This window comes from Pleurodeles waltl, chromosome 8 (assembly GCF_031143425.1).
Source record: "Pleurodeles waltl isolate 20211129_DDA chromosome 8, aPleWal1.hap1.20221129, whole genome shotgun sequence".
Classification (NCBI taxonomy): Eukaryota; Metazoa; Chordata; class Amphibia; order Caudata; family Salamandridae; genus Pleurodeles; species Pleurodeles waltl.
Window position 1 is genome coordinate 518187094 of NC_090447.1, and position 15008 is coordinate 518202101.

At 42.9% G+C, this 15008-nt stretch overlaps 1 protein-coding gene across 2 annotated transcripts in view; it reads left to right on the top strand.

Moving 5' to 3' along the window:
• RS1 (retinoschisin 1) overlaps window positions 1-15008 on the top strand; it is a 71771-nt gene that overhangs the window by 21873 nt on the left and 34890 nt on the right. For both annotated transcript variants that reach the window (XM_069204507.1, XM_069204508.1), the window contains exon 2: window positions 7723-7800. In XM_069204507.1, the coding sequence (XP_069060608.1) occupies window positions 7723-7800 (78 nt within the window). The remainder of the gene's footprint in view (window positions 1-7722; window positions 7801-15008) is intronic.

Sequence of the window (15008 nt, forward strand, 5' to 3'; positions counted from 1 at the left end):
AATATTTTCGTCATGCAGTTTGGCGTTGAAGGCCACCAACGCCACGTGCATTCTGGGGAGGTACATCCATGCGCTGATGGATGATATTTCGTCTTCATTCACGGAGCTTCCCCAGGGTCTTTTGGATGTGGTCTCGGACGCCCAGGCTGCCGCGACCCAGATTATCCAGTCTGGGCTGGACACGACCGACTCGGTGGCCAGGGCGATGGGCACGGCTGTGGTGGCAAGAAGACAGGCCTGGCTCCGAAACTCAGGGTTCTCTGCGGATGTGCAGTCGACCCTGCTGGACCTCCCGTTTGATGGGGACAGACTGTTTGGAGCCAAGGCAGATTCAGCCTTGGAACGATTTAAGGAGAGCAGAGCCACAGCCAAATCGTTAGGACTGCAAGCTCCTTCTTCCTCTGCCTCTTCTAGAGTTTTCAGGAGGTTTCGGGGATTTGGGCGTGGCTCTTATTCCTCTTCCTTTCGGGGGAGGTTCCAGCAACCCGCCTCTTCCCTCCCCTATAGGTCATTTAGAGGGAGGGGGAGGGGTGGGGTCCGTACCAGAGGAGCCTCTCAACAGCACTCTGCCTCTTCCTCGTCCTCTGGAGGGGTGCAGCAGGGGAAGCAGCCTTAGGCTTCCACCGTCTCCCACTCACTCCTCTCCTGTAGGGGGAAGATTACAGCGTTTTCTCCACAAGTGGAAGTCTATCACAACGGACACTTGGGTTCTCGGCATTGTGGGAAAAGGCTACGCCCTTCCCTTTCGGGATTTCCCGCCCCTCATCCCGCCCCGCCCATCTTATTGTTCAGAAGAACACCTCCTGTTGCTAGAACAGGAGGTTCAAGTCCTCCTTTCAAAGGGCGCGGTAGAGTTGGTCCCAGAGCAGGAAAAGGGTCGAGGTTGTTACTCAAGATACTTCCTGATTCCCAAAAAGGATGGTCAGTTGAGACCAATCCTGGATCTGAGGATCTTGAATTGGTTCCTCAAACAGGAAAAGTTCAAGATGCTGACCCTAGCACAGGTGCTTTTGGCGTTGAACAAGGAAGATTGGATGGTGTCTGTCGACTTGCAGGATGCTTACTTTCATATCCCGATACTCAAGTCGCACAGGAAGTATCTCCGGTTTGTGGTAGGGTCGCAGCATTATCAGTTTGCGGTCCTCCCGTTTGGTCTTACTTCAGCACCTCGAGTCTTCACAAAGGTGATGTCAGTGGTTGCGGCGGAGCTCAGAAGGAGGGGGATAGCAGTATTCCCTTACTTGGACGACTGGTTGATCAAAGCCAAGTCCCCGGAGCTTGTGTCGCATCATCTGCAGTCAACAACCCAGTTGTTGTTCGACCTGGGCTTTTCGGTGAACGTGCCCAAATCTCACCTGGAGCCCTCTCAGCGCCTCCTGTTCATAGGGGCAGTACTGGATACAACATTGAGTCGAGCCTTTCCTCCGCCTCAGCGGATTCAAGATATTCAGGAATTGGTTCCAATGTTTCGAAATGGAGCGGTAGTTCCAGTCCTCAAGGTCCTTCGTCTGCTCGGTCTGTTCGCCTCCTGCATTCTGTTGGTCACGCATGCTCGCTGGCACATGAGGGCTCTTCAGTGGTGCCTCCGAAGGCAGTGGTCTCAACACAAGGGAGATTTAGAAGGTACTGTCAAGATCTCCAGAGATGCTGCTGTGGAATTGAAGTGGTGGATTGCGGGCAACAATCTTTCACAGGGGAAGCCGTTCGCGCAGTCGCCACCAGTGGCCACGGTAATAACGGATGCCTCCACCCTAGGATGGGGAGCTCATCTGGGGGATCTGGAGATCAAAGGGCTTTGGTCTCCAGAGGAACAGGTGTTTCATATCAATCTGTTGGAGTTACGGGCTGTACGTTTGGCTCTCAAGGCCTTCCTCCCATCCCTTCGTGGTCAGTCGGTACAGGTCCTGACGGACAATACTACCACGATGTGGTACATAAACAAACAGGGAGGAGTAGGGTCGTACCTTCTCTGCAGAGAAGCTCTTCGGCTATGGTCCTGGGCAAAGGACCATCAGATTTGCTTGGTGGCAAATCATCTGGCCGGGGTCTTGAATGTACGTGCGGACAGTCTCAGTCGCCAATTCTCGGCAGACCACGAGTGGCGTCTCCATCCAGATCAAGTCTGTTTAATCTTCCAGATGTGGGGGTTTCCTCGGATAGATCTGTTTGCCACTCGGGAGAACGCGCATTGCCCGTTATTCTGCAGCCTCCAGTATCCGATGCAGGGAGCGTTGGGAGACGCGTTTCAGATAACCTGGTGCGACCAGTTGCTTTACGCGTTTCCCCCCATACCCTTGATTCCTCGAGTATTGAGGAAAATTCGCCAAGACCGGGCCCAAGTCATCTTAATAGCTCCGGATTGGCCAAGGAGGGTATGGTACTCCGACCTTCTCCAACTCTCACTGTGCCCTCCGCTCCGTCTCCCTCTCAGGGCAGACCTCCTCTCGCAGTCGCAGGGGCAGGTTTTACACCCCAACCTCCAGAGTCTGCACCTACATGCTTGGAGATTGAACGGGGCAACCTGAGTTCCTTCTCTCTCCCGCCTGATGTAGTGGATGTTATCTTAGCGGCCAGGCGACACTCCACTAAATCTATCTACGCTAATAGGTGGTCTAAATTTGTTATGTGGTGTGGAGAGAGACAGATGGATCCCTTACATGCTCATCTGTCACATGTTTTGTCTTTTGCACTGTCTCTAGCGCAGAAAGGTTGTGCAGTAGCTACCATTAAGGGTTATTTGTCGGCCTTGTCAGCCTTCATTTGTCTTCCAGACCAACCATCGTTATTTAAATCCCCTATTGTTCTCAGATTCTTGAAAGGTCTTCTGAATCAATATCCTCCAAAACCATTCGTTATGCCTCAATGGGATTTGTCCTTGGTCCTGACTTTCCTTATGGGGTCCCCTTTTGAGCCTATGCATTCTTGCCCCTTAAGGTATTTGGTTATTAAAACAGTATTCCTGGTAGCTATAACATCTGCAAGGAGAGTGAGTGAGTTGCAGGCCTTATCGGTTAAACCCCCTTATATAACGTTTTATGGGGATAAGGTGGTGTTGAGGACCAAGGCTGCTTTCCTTCCGAAGGTTGTTTCACCCTTCCATTTGGCTCAGACAATCACTTTGTCCACGTTTTATCCTCCGCCTCATCCTTCAAAGGAGGAAGAAAGACTACATCGCCTGGACCCAAAAAGGGCGTTGAGCTTCTATATCGACAGAATGAAGGATATCAGGCTGGAGGATCAGCTGTTTGTCGGATACGTGGGCAAGAGGAGAGGAAAGGCAGTCCACAAGAGAACACTCTCCAGGTGGGTTGTTCTTTGCATTAAAATCTGTTACTCTTTGGCAAAGAAGGATCCGCCTGAGGGCATTAGAGCTCACTCCACCAGAGCTAAGTCGGCCTCTTCGGCCTTGGCCAGGGGTGTTCCTGTGGTTGACATCTGCAAGGCCGCAACTTGGTCGTCCCTTCACACTTTTGTGAAACATTACTGTTTGGACTCTGAGGTCAGAAGGGACGGTCATTTTGCACGGTCAGTGCTGCAGGATTTCTTGGTTTGACCATTTAGGCACCCACCGCCGGGCGTGGTACTGCTTTGGGACTCTATTCATCAGGTGAGGAATCCACAGGTAGTTGTATCCATCAGAAGAACGAGTTACTTACCTTCGGTAACGACTTTTCTGGTGGATACATTAGCTACCTGTGGATTCCTCACGGTCCCACCCGCCTCCCCGTTGCCTTTTTGGTCTCTCCAAGCAATCCTTGAGTGTGCTCCTTTTGGTATTCAAAGTTGCAATACATTTTGCATGTATGATATTTGTATATATGTGTATATTTATATATAAATCTATATATATATTGGGTATATACATGGTTCGTATGTATAAATATATTTATTTGTTTAAAAAAAAAAAAAAAAAAGTTATATTAAATCTATAGCTATTTTATTGCAATGTTGTGTGATTTACAATATTAAGAGATGTTGCTTTGCTCTTTCATTGCATTGGGTTATTATTATTATTCTCATGCACGTAAAAAATGTTGGTACTGTCATCGGCACGTCGGCGAGGACTTCTTATTGCCTGTATGACGTCAGACGGCGTCGCGTGGGCTAAAGTGACGTCCTCGTCGACGTGCAGAGACTAGTAAGAAGATTTCCGTCAAATGCTGGCGCCATGGGAGTATTCATCAGGTGAGGAATCCACAGGTAGCTAATGTATCCACCAGAAAAGTCGTTACCGAAGGTAAGTAACTCGTTCTTTTGGTGCGATCTTTTTAAATAAATCTTTCAAAGATAGCTTTCATTTAATTTAATGTATTCTTTTATATATTAAATTCAAAATAAGTTAACAGTGCTGTAGCATATTTATTTTGTTCTGCATTTAAAATAATTATATAAAATTAATTTACATTATTATTTGACTTGAAGTGTAGATAATCTTTTTTTTTTTTTTAAAGTTTAATAAACTTTTTAATCTGCCCCTAGATTTTACCATAGGGAGATCTTGGCCTCAGTGGTAAGAAACTGCACTTACATGTAAAAAGTTACTAGCAGTAACTGTACACTATTAACTTGATTTGAAGTAAATATTTAATTTATTTAAATATATTACATTACATTGAAATTCTTTTTAAACATGTTGTTTAACACAATCCCACCTAAAGTAAAAGGTTTGTATTTACTTTCTATGTATTAAAAATTATGAAAATGTATGTATTTATCTGATTAAAATTAGTGTATCTATTTATAAATATTAGTTACATATATTTTAAAATGGAACAAGGTTTGTAAAATGTTTTACTATAAACTAATATTTATTTTAATTTATCTATTTCTTAAAAAGTTGACATAAATTAATGTATGTTAACATTATTTGCTGTGAAGTTGTATTTTAAGTCTCTGTCTCCATTATTTTCTGAGGGTGTTGCAGTACCAGTGGTTGGCCATGTGTGGTGCTGGGCATACTCCAGGTCGGAGCTGAAGCACATCTACTACTGTTTTGGGTTATTTCTGGCTGTAGTAACGTCACACTCATACATTTGGCTTCACTCCCTGTTTCAGGAGGTGGATACTTGTAAGTCTACACTTTGTAGTGAACTTACAGTCAGGAATGGTGAATAGCCAAAATAATAAATTTACTACAAATTGTATGAGTAAATTTACAAGTCTACATTTACTCACGTGTAAATTTGCTTTTATGAATAAGCACCTCAATATTTAGTTTAAATGTGATTGTGAATAACTCATTGGTGTATAATGAAATATTCCATAAAACAAAAAGAGTAGAATGTGAAATATTCCATAAAACAAAAGAAAAACTATTATTAAATATTCCATAACACTAAAGTAGTTAAATATTAGAAACTTCAAACAGGTGCGCTAGCATGAAAATAAGCCAACAAATCCCAAGCTGACAAATGCAGCCACATTGTGAAGTGGTTTGCAAAGATGCAAAAAAATATTTCAAGTCCACTTTTATAATTCAAAATAGAGCAAGCACGCTTTGATACAAGAGGGTAGAGAACATATTGCCCAAGGTTTCTCTACCATTAAAAGGAGAAAGCTAAGATTACATTTGAGGCAAATTCAATTTGTTTAAATTTGCAATATGTGTACAGTAAAAATAGTGTATGATCTGTATGGTCCGTCAGTAATTATAAAAGTAGTAAAAATGGTGTAATGTGGATTCACGCTGCTCTTACCCTATTGCAAATATTGCGTTATGCTGGAGCTGTTTGGCTAATTTTATTCTTTAAGCTTGAAAGTAAGCATCTAATGCTACATATTAAATAATGCAGACAGCAAAAACTTGTTCTGCTGCTTTCTGTCAACCATTTTTGTGGAGCAACCTGCTCTTGTCATGCATATGATTGTTTGGCCATCATATTTTCAGGGCGCCATGAGAAATGTAAGCAGTGGATGCAAAAACCTTGTCTCAAAAGACAATATGATAGGACAATTGATAACGACAATGAATATAACTTTAACACATGGTCCATTGTGTTTAGGACTGTTAGGGTAACAGCCCCGGTTCTGGTCCCCTGTTAGATTACCAGAAGAAAACTCAGGTGTATGTCAGATTATTGTTTACAGGAATATCATCTGACATAATATTGGACCAAAATATATTTATAAAAAAATGCTCAATTGTGGGTGGATTTTCTATCACTAACTCTTTTGGGGTGATATTTTTGTAAACAATATTTAGAACAACTGATTTGTGTCTGACAATATTTTGCCCCTGTTATTCAGGTGCCCTGCTAAAAGATCAGATTCATCAGATCTATCCTTGGCTCTACAATTCATCATTCCAGCGGAATCAGGTGTGCCACTGTCATACATAGAATAGGCCAATAAACTAGAAGTCACCCACAATACAGGATAAAGGTTTACAGTTTTAAATTCTTGTCCATCTTCCTTTACACATCAATGAGCTTGTGATCGTGGACATAGGCTACAGAATAAAAATCCTCTCTGTGCCAGTGTCCCATTACCATTCATCCGTTCACCTATGTTGTCTAGTCAGGTGGTAGGCTTGTATCAGGGAACTCAGAGCATGGTGGGGAAATGTCTACGTTTATGAGTTTTCAACTCAGTAAAATGACTATATTGCTATCCATTTTTGTTTCTAATTCATAAATTATCTGACTAGTCTAATGTAGTTCAACCAAATGTTTCCTCAAAAGATGTTCGAAATGATGATGTTGTAGGGACGTCTGCCATTAGTAAATCCTGTTAGCTCCAGGAAGCAGATAGATGTGCCCCGGACCAGAAAGCCATTTTGCTGTTTGGCTTTTCCTGGTGGGATCCAGGCTAGGGGTCTGCCGTCAGAGTAGGATGGATTGTCATGACCCAACCAGGTACCCATTGCACCATTGTATTTTCGCCTTCCTGCAGAGTGGAACTGGTTTGAATATTTTTGCCAGGGCTCATCTTGGATTCCTTGTCCTAGCCCTGATATTGCCTTTTCAGCTCATCCCTGTGGCAGCATCACCAGTAAAATCAGAAGGCCTTTTTGTGTGTGGGGCAGACAGAAGGTTCTGTCAAGAAAACAAAAACAGGTCATGAGTTCTGCAGTTCTTTTTGTTACGTTATACTACCTACAACATTTCGAAAAGGAGTTCCATGACTTTCAACACTGTGGTGTCATAAGAATGACGGTAATAGGGAAGACCAGAACTGGAATGAAGATTGCTGGAAAGTAATCAGGCACAGAACTCAAAGGTAAGTATGGTGGGAACTGAAGACAAGGAGAGCATGCCTGATGTTTACATCTAGCAAGACCTGATGGGAGACTTGATTGTATTATGTCACAGAATCATGGCCACTGTGTTATATTTTCGAGAAAATTACACAGTTTGATTTAAAATGTAAAGTCACCTAAGAGGCATTTGGAATACCACGAGGCATTTCGTCATGACAGGTAACTTATGATTATTTTATCTACATGTGTGGTATTCAATATTGTATGTTCTGTATGTATAACATTAGGTTAGACACACTATGTGTAAAGTGTGGCAAACTACAGTTGTCTTAAGGATAAATTGCAAAACGTACATGCAGTAGATTTGTTCAATAGTGTATTTACACATAGCAACAGCTGCTCGTAATTACTTCCTGATCAGAAGTATGTTATTCAAATGTAGGTATGTACACACAGTATTGTATTTTTAAGCAATGTGGCAAAACAGTGCGGTTAAGTAATAATCTGATCTCTTTCTTTCGAAGCTACAACCAGTGCCAGGACAGGGGACCAAGCTGATGAACAGGCCACATTCCCTGACGTGGAAAATGCCACGAGGAAAGGTCTGACACATACAATCTGTCAAACATACATATTCACTCAAAATTCCCATAGGTGCATAATCACTTTGTGCACCGCAGGACTGGAGTGTCCATAAGGTGTACTGAGGCGGCAGTCAAAAGTTGTCACCACTACTTGGTGTCAATTTAAAAGAAAATGTCAGAGTATTTTTATAAGGTCATGTTGAGCACTCCAACAGAAAATCCTTGCACCAACGCTACTGCTCATTTAAATACCTTAGTACAGTCGGGGTAGCTCATATAAGTCTTTAGATAATGCCTCAATGTACAAATTAGTGAGTATTATAGATTTATCAGACTGGTTATGTAAATGTGCAGTTAAGTATAGTAAATCTTTGTTTCCCACAGAAACTTACCTTCACAATATTTTTGACCTCGATATTCTTGACATGATATTTTGTCTACACAATATTTTTTCCTCAATATTTTGTCCAAACACCTGTACCAACTCATTTGCTTCTGTATTCCTTTAATTTATTGTTATTTTACTGGCAATGTCCATTTAGCTCAGGTATGGTCTTGGATGATTGCATAAAACTTGGAGGCATTTGCTAGGCATGTATGGTTCTCAGATGTGCACAAGGATGCTTGCTTAGCTTAAGGGGCTCATACACTAACAATTTAATTCACTTGTGGGAGTAGACAAGTGAACTCATGTAGTTCAGTTGGTGGAAGGAGAATGATGAAAATGTAGGTTTTCGACTCTCCTCATAAATCATTGCGAGAAGGAAAAAGAACAGACGCATTTCTGAATATTGGTGTAGAAATGGAAAAGTACACTGCGATATTGGTAAAAAAATGAACATCTCAAATAATCAATAAGTCATATCATATCAGTTTCAAATTAGGTGGATTCTAGCCCATGGCCAGCAAAAGATACAGGTCTATAAAGAGAATGCTCAGTCCATTGTGGTATCTGGAAACTTAAATTAAAAAAGGCATTAGCAATGGAGAATACATATAGAGTTTACGAAGAATTAAAAATGTATAGAAATAATTGGGAAGTGAGTCAATTTGAAAAGAACAAAAAATATACAATTTGCTCTATGCACAGGTTGGTCACTGGGAGCACTGTGTACTTGGGGAAGGACCTTTGTATTAATAAGCATTGGCATAGCCAATAGGTCTCGCCATTGGGATCTTATAGGTTTTTAGCCATGCAGCACATTATACTGGGTGCTACAACATCTACTGTTGCCACACATACCACTGGTGAATGGCCACACACACACACCCAAGGATGGGCTTCCATGCTATTTGATAACAAAATTATAAAGTCTCTTCAAAATTCAAAAAGGTGTATTTCTTCAACAAAGAAGCTTTGACGCTAATAGGCACAGAGATACGCACTGATATGCATTGTTTGTCACTGTCATATTCACAGAAAAAGTAAGGTATATTATTATACACTGGAAAGTGGTCAACTGCATCAAAATAACACATTCATTCTAAAAAAACAAATTCTCCAGGTGAAAATGGATGATTATGTAGCAATCACTTGTGGCATGGTTATACCAGAGGCAGAGATCTGCTCACAATTTCATAATGAGTATTAATTTTCCAGCTATTGGGGAAAGAGAACCTACCTTTTGGGGACACACATCATTTTGGTTGGTTTATGCACCAAACATCTAAAACCAGGTTTAGAAAGGACGTGGCTCTCCTTAGAAGTGCAAGGTGCTGTGATGCAAAATATTTGATTTCTAGGGAGAACATGGCGAACAGTTAAGGGAAGACAGGTGGCTTTACTGCTTTATGGCTAATTCCTCCATATTTGTATAAGTAACAATGGTGTTTAAAAATCAAACATTTTCATGTTCCATTACTCTTCTGATGCTTTTGAAGGTGTGTCTCATATTGTTGCCATCAGAAGCAACAGTTTTAACCATTCTGTCAAAACTGGGAAGCAGATTGTTTGAAAAAAGTAAAAACTTTCACAATTTACTTGTATATTAAAAACAAGTTAGATGCATGATTTTATTAGCCACCTACTAATTACTAATCTTCAAACAATGGCCATTGTAAGAGCATGGTGTTTTGTCAGTTAAAAAAAAAATCACTAGTGGCAAAGTCAGTGCGAGCTATTTGGTCTTTCAGTGCCATATGTTTTTGGCAATTCCTAGACACCAGACACACTTTATACTATGCTTCCACCTTATTGTAAACATGTGATTCTGTTTGTCTTTGGCATGTTTTACATGTACTAAGTGCTGCAGACATACAATAAACACAACGTGATTTGGAGGAAGATCTGTTGAACTACAAATCAGTTTCTTTATGACACACTCTGTACTTTGTTTGCAGACTCCAAAAGCTGACCTGACCTTGTGACATGAAAAAAGCCAGCTGAGATAGTTTCTCTTTGATGTTGCTTGTTTTCTGGCTTCACCTACACCTAGCCCTAGCTTTACTCACTGTGACCCACAGTCAACTGTGCTGTTGGAAATGTCCCAGAGAAAGCCTCTGCTTTTTTATGCCTACCTTGAGTGGAGGAGTAGGTGGGTGGGGGAAGAAAGATGTGGCACTATAGCCATTGGCCAGAGCAGCCTAACTCTGAACCAAGTAACAGAGGGTTGGAGTCTCAGCTGTTGCCTCAACAACATGCAGTGATTCTGGGCAAATCACTTAATCAAGTCTCATTACTAAAGTCATTGCAAAAATAGGTTTTTGTCAAAGAGCTTTCCCTTAGTTGTGTGCACTCCCGAAAACAAATACGGCTTGTAACAACAACTGTCTGCAAACATGTTTCCACTTGTAGAAGCCCAGGTGTTTAATTCAGTGTGTATCCCCAAGGAAGTCTGGGGTTTACGGATGGGGCAGTTGACTAATGTGAGAGGAGCTAAGAAACGCCAAGAGCTGCAGCTCAGAAGTGTTTTGAGTGCATGCAGAGGCTGCTCAGAGTCTGCTGCACCAGTCAGGCACAAATCCTTCCAGCTAAAAATGTTCTTTTAGTGCAACGTAAAGCAAGAGCCAATTCAACCCGTCTAAAAAAGTTACATATCTTTGGTTACAATCTGCAAGAGCATGTATTTTTCCTTTGGTAATATTACATGCAGAATGATGGAGGGAGCAGGGTGAGGGTAAGGGGTGAACAGCACGGACTGTGGGAGGAGGGAGAAATGAAGAAGAGGGACTGCAAAGACACACACAATAAAAGCAGAATACAGCATTATGTCTAAAAGTGGTGCACGTCCATGTAATATTACTTTTCTGTAACCTGCTGTGTCAAAGAAACAGGACTCCAATGAGCAGCTCACACAGGACTGTTCCAGCGAGACAAGACAGGATTCAGAGCATCAACTTCAGATGAATGACATCCGAAGATGCAACAATGGCTAAATAAATAAAAAGGGAACTACAAGCAGCAATGTGTGCCGAAGCAAGAGACGAGCAGCAGGAAATCATGATAGCAGCTCGGAAGTCGGCTCCTCTAAAAAAAATAATAATAGTGCGCCGAAACCAACATACATAGCCAGAAGTGAAAGCACACAAGTTATAGGGGCAGTAGCCATCAGCAGGTGTAACACATTAAGGGAAAGGACAAATATATGCGATTAATCATTGAAAAGCAAGTATTTTCTAAGGGCACATGAAGGAACAAATAGAAAGCAATGGACGTGGTCTAAGCCCACAGAGAAGTTACAGCATGTCGAGAGATGGCACATGCGCGCTGCCTTGGCTTGACCTAAAAAGGTTAAGAGGATATGAAGGGGTATAATAAGGACTCAGAGTACAGTGAGGCAGTGCAATCCCATCTCAGTCGACAGCCTACTATGCTTAAGGGTACAGCCATACAAGGCATCAGGGTAGAATAGGAATCATTCAGTAGAAAGAGTATTAATAATAAACATAAAAACAAGGAGGTTACTGAGCCACATGTCTGAACCTTCATATTTGTCCACGCGTAAGCCCAAGGATGAGTACTAAGCTGCAGGAGAGGGACTGGCAAGTGGGTTAGTAGCAAGTCTTCCAGCATGCACCACCTGGCAGTTCTGGTCTTGCCTGCTGAAGGGGGCAAAGGAGAAATGAGCAGTGCAGGCCCATTAGAAGGAAACTGCACAGGTGTCATTTTTCCCCCAGACCTTGTGCTTTTTGACGGCCTCATACTGCAACATTTATTACCACTTCATCTCTCTTCTTCAACTCTGTCTTTAAATTATGAGGTGTCCCACCACCCACAACAGGCCCCTTTAAACAACAACCTCCGTTACAAACATAAATTAAAAGACTACTCCCCTAACGAGGGCTATAATGTCACGATACAGCAACAGAAAATCCTCTTTTGTTTTCTCTCTCCAGCGACCCCAGGCTTCTAGTTTGAATTTTCTTTGGGGTAAGTATTCTTACCTTAACCCTCCCTTACTTTTTAATATCTACAAGAGCTTTTCACACTTGGAGTATGCTGTTTTGCCAGCCTCTCCTCAACTGCATAAAATGTGGGTATAAGTCCTCTATGATGTGCAGGCATCACAATGACATGTTTATAACTACTGGAAGTTACCTGTCCTTGAGCAGTCCTTTGTGAATTTAAATGCTGATTTCACTTCTGGTTTTGTCTGCAGGACCAGGAAGTGTGGCACAGCATACTGAGGATTATATTTTCAAAGCTCCCACAAGTAAGCACAGTCGCTTTAACTTGTGCGCTTGTTGCTTCAAAAAGGAGTGAAAACTACCACTCCTCTTCACCTCCACATAAAAGCTTTTAAGTGGTGTGGCTGCAGCCCCAATGAGAAGGGCTCCTTGCATCATAAATGTTGCCACAAACATAGACATCAATCTACTTCAAGGATTCTGTTTCAAAGGCAAAAGGCCTGCTTTAAGGAGAATGTGTTGCTGGACAAGATGACCACATTTGCTTCCCAATATGTGTTATACTCATCCCTCACAGTGTTTAACATCACAGGACAGTTAGTTTAACATGTTTTCTCAGTACATTACTTCAAAGTTTCTGGGTTTCCACTTACATCTGGAAATCCAGAAGGTTATGCTTCAGGAATGGAAGGAACAGAGTAGGCTTTGCTCCTAGATACTGGTCTAAGATGTATCCTCTATTGGTCTATCACCAGAACTATCCACACACTGTCAAAATAGGTTCTTTGTATTCTGTCTGTCAGAACATTCCTTTATAGATGCAAAGGATTCTGCCCCTTCTGACAGTGTGGATTTGAGGGCCACATTGGCAATGATATGCTCTACCTGTTTTGCAGTTAGGGCACACACCTATGCAGCGTACTGCACTCATTCAGGGTTTTCCACATATTGATGTATTCTCTGGAGGAGGGCTTGGACCGTGCACATGTTCTGCTGAACATAATTGAAAAGCAAATAATTTTTTTTTTCCAATATAGTCTTTGACTCTATCAAGGCATATTCTTTGGGAATTGTTATCTTGGTTGCTTGGTTTTTGCAGATCTTGGAAAGGGGATTCCACTCAAAGAGCTATTTTGCTCAGGTTCACTTTTCTAGGCCAACAATTAGTTTAACTTTGTCTTGGGCAACTGATCAAACAGGCTACAGAGGACAGGAAGTTGATTTCCCCCTTTCATTCTCAGCTTCCAATCTCGCCTAGTGTCCCCTGACTCAAAAATGTCCTCCACTAAAGACTGCTTCAAGACACTTCTGGCCTGGGCTGAGTGACAGCTACACTTGTGCGTTCCCTTCAGACACCCACAACACAGGATACTTAGCTGCATCTGCATTCATCCGCATACTGATAGGTCTTCCTGGGGAGAAGGTTGGGAAGGGCTTCCACTTACATTTCAAATGGTAGTTACCAGAGCCCACACAAAGGGGCTGATTACCCCCCCCCCCCCACCCCCACCCCCACCCCCCACCGATAGCCTGAAGCATGGGCTAGGCTGAAAGGGGGACCGGTGCACTTCAAAGAAACCTTTTTAAGTCATCTCCTACATCAAAGGCACATTTTGAGATAAGTACTGGGTCTCTGACCCCATAACATCAGTATACTCTGGACCTGGAAGAATCTTCACTGGAGTAAAGGCTGCTGTGCTAAAAGACTGCCATACTGCTGGGCTTGACTGTTCCAAGGGACTGCTACTCTGCCAGACTGAGCTGCCCTGCTGCCTGCTGACCTCTGCCCAGGTGCAGGAATCAAGAACTATCCTCTAGAGGACTCCAAGGGCTTGCCCCCTGTTTTCCCAGAGGTCTCAGGGACATCAAAGACCTTGTGAGCAGTGTTCCATCCTTAACCCCATGCTGCTCTGCTGAAGTGAAACTTTGTTAAAGGACTATTCTAATGAGCGCAGTGCTTCATCGTAGCCCCGTGCTGCTCTGCCAAGGTGGTGTTTGCTGTGCAAGGATTTCCCTTGCCAGCAAGAGCGGTGTTTCTGCACAACCACCCTGTCGCTCGGCTGAAGTGGTTCCATCTGTCAAAGAGGAGCCCGACGTGGACCTTCATCACAGTACTTCTGCAGTGCTGACTCTTGCGGGCCGTTCTGAACCATGTGAGGCCCGCTCCACTATTCAGAGTCTATCCCATGGGACCTGCCATGTCCTCCAAGAGGAGCGCTTTCCACACCTTTACCTCAAAGAGGAGTCACTGCAGTATTCGTGATGCAGCAGCTCCCCTAGCTCACCCCAACACCTGGCATTACCCGGGTCCGTAGTGGCCCACAAGACACCCTGAACTGTTGTGATATCCCAGCCCCTGTGAAATCATAGAGGGCTGACGCGGCGCAGACAGACCCACTCTGCGCCATGAAGCGACAGTACCGTATTCCCCGTAATCGGAGAGCAATTGATTATTAAAGCACTGCTTTTACATTTAATTATTTAAACAATACCTCATAATATACTGATTTAATTTTTGTCGTTTTGGTCTTGATTTACGCTAATAAAATAATCTTTATTTTTCATAGATCAGTGTGGAGTCTTATGTGGTGTCTGCACTATGATTGCTGCGTGTGTTGTCTAAATACTTTAAAAATTGCCTTCTAAGTTAAACCTGTCTGCTCTGCTCCAAGCTACCAGAGGGCGAGCACAGGTTAATTTAGGTCATGTATTTGACTTACCCTGAATAGGATTGTGGTCCCTACTTAGACAGAGTGCATACCTCTGCAAACTTGAGACCCAGTTTCTAACACAGTTTATCCTCCAAACCGGATCGGGGTTTTGTCAATTGGGTGAGCTTTCTACAATGGCTGCGATCAGGATGTTATCACATTGGGCCC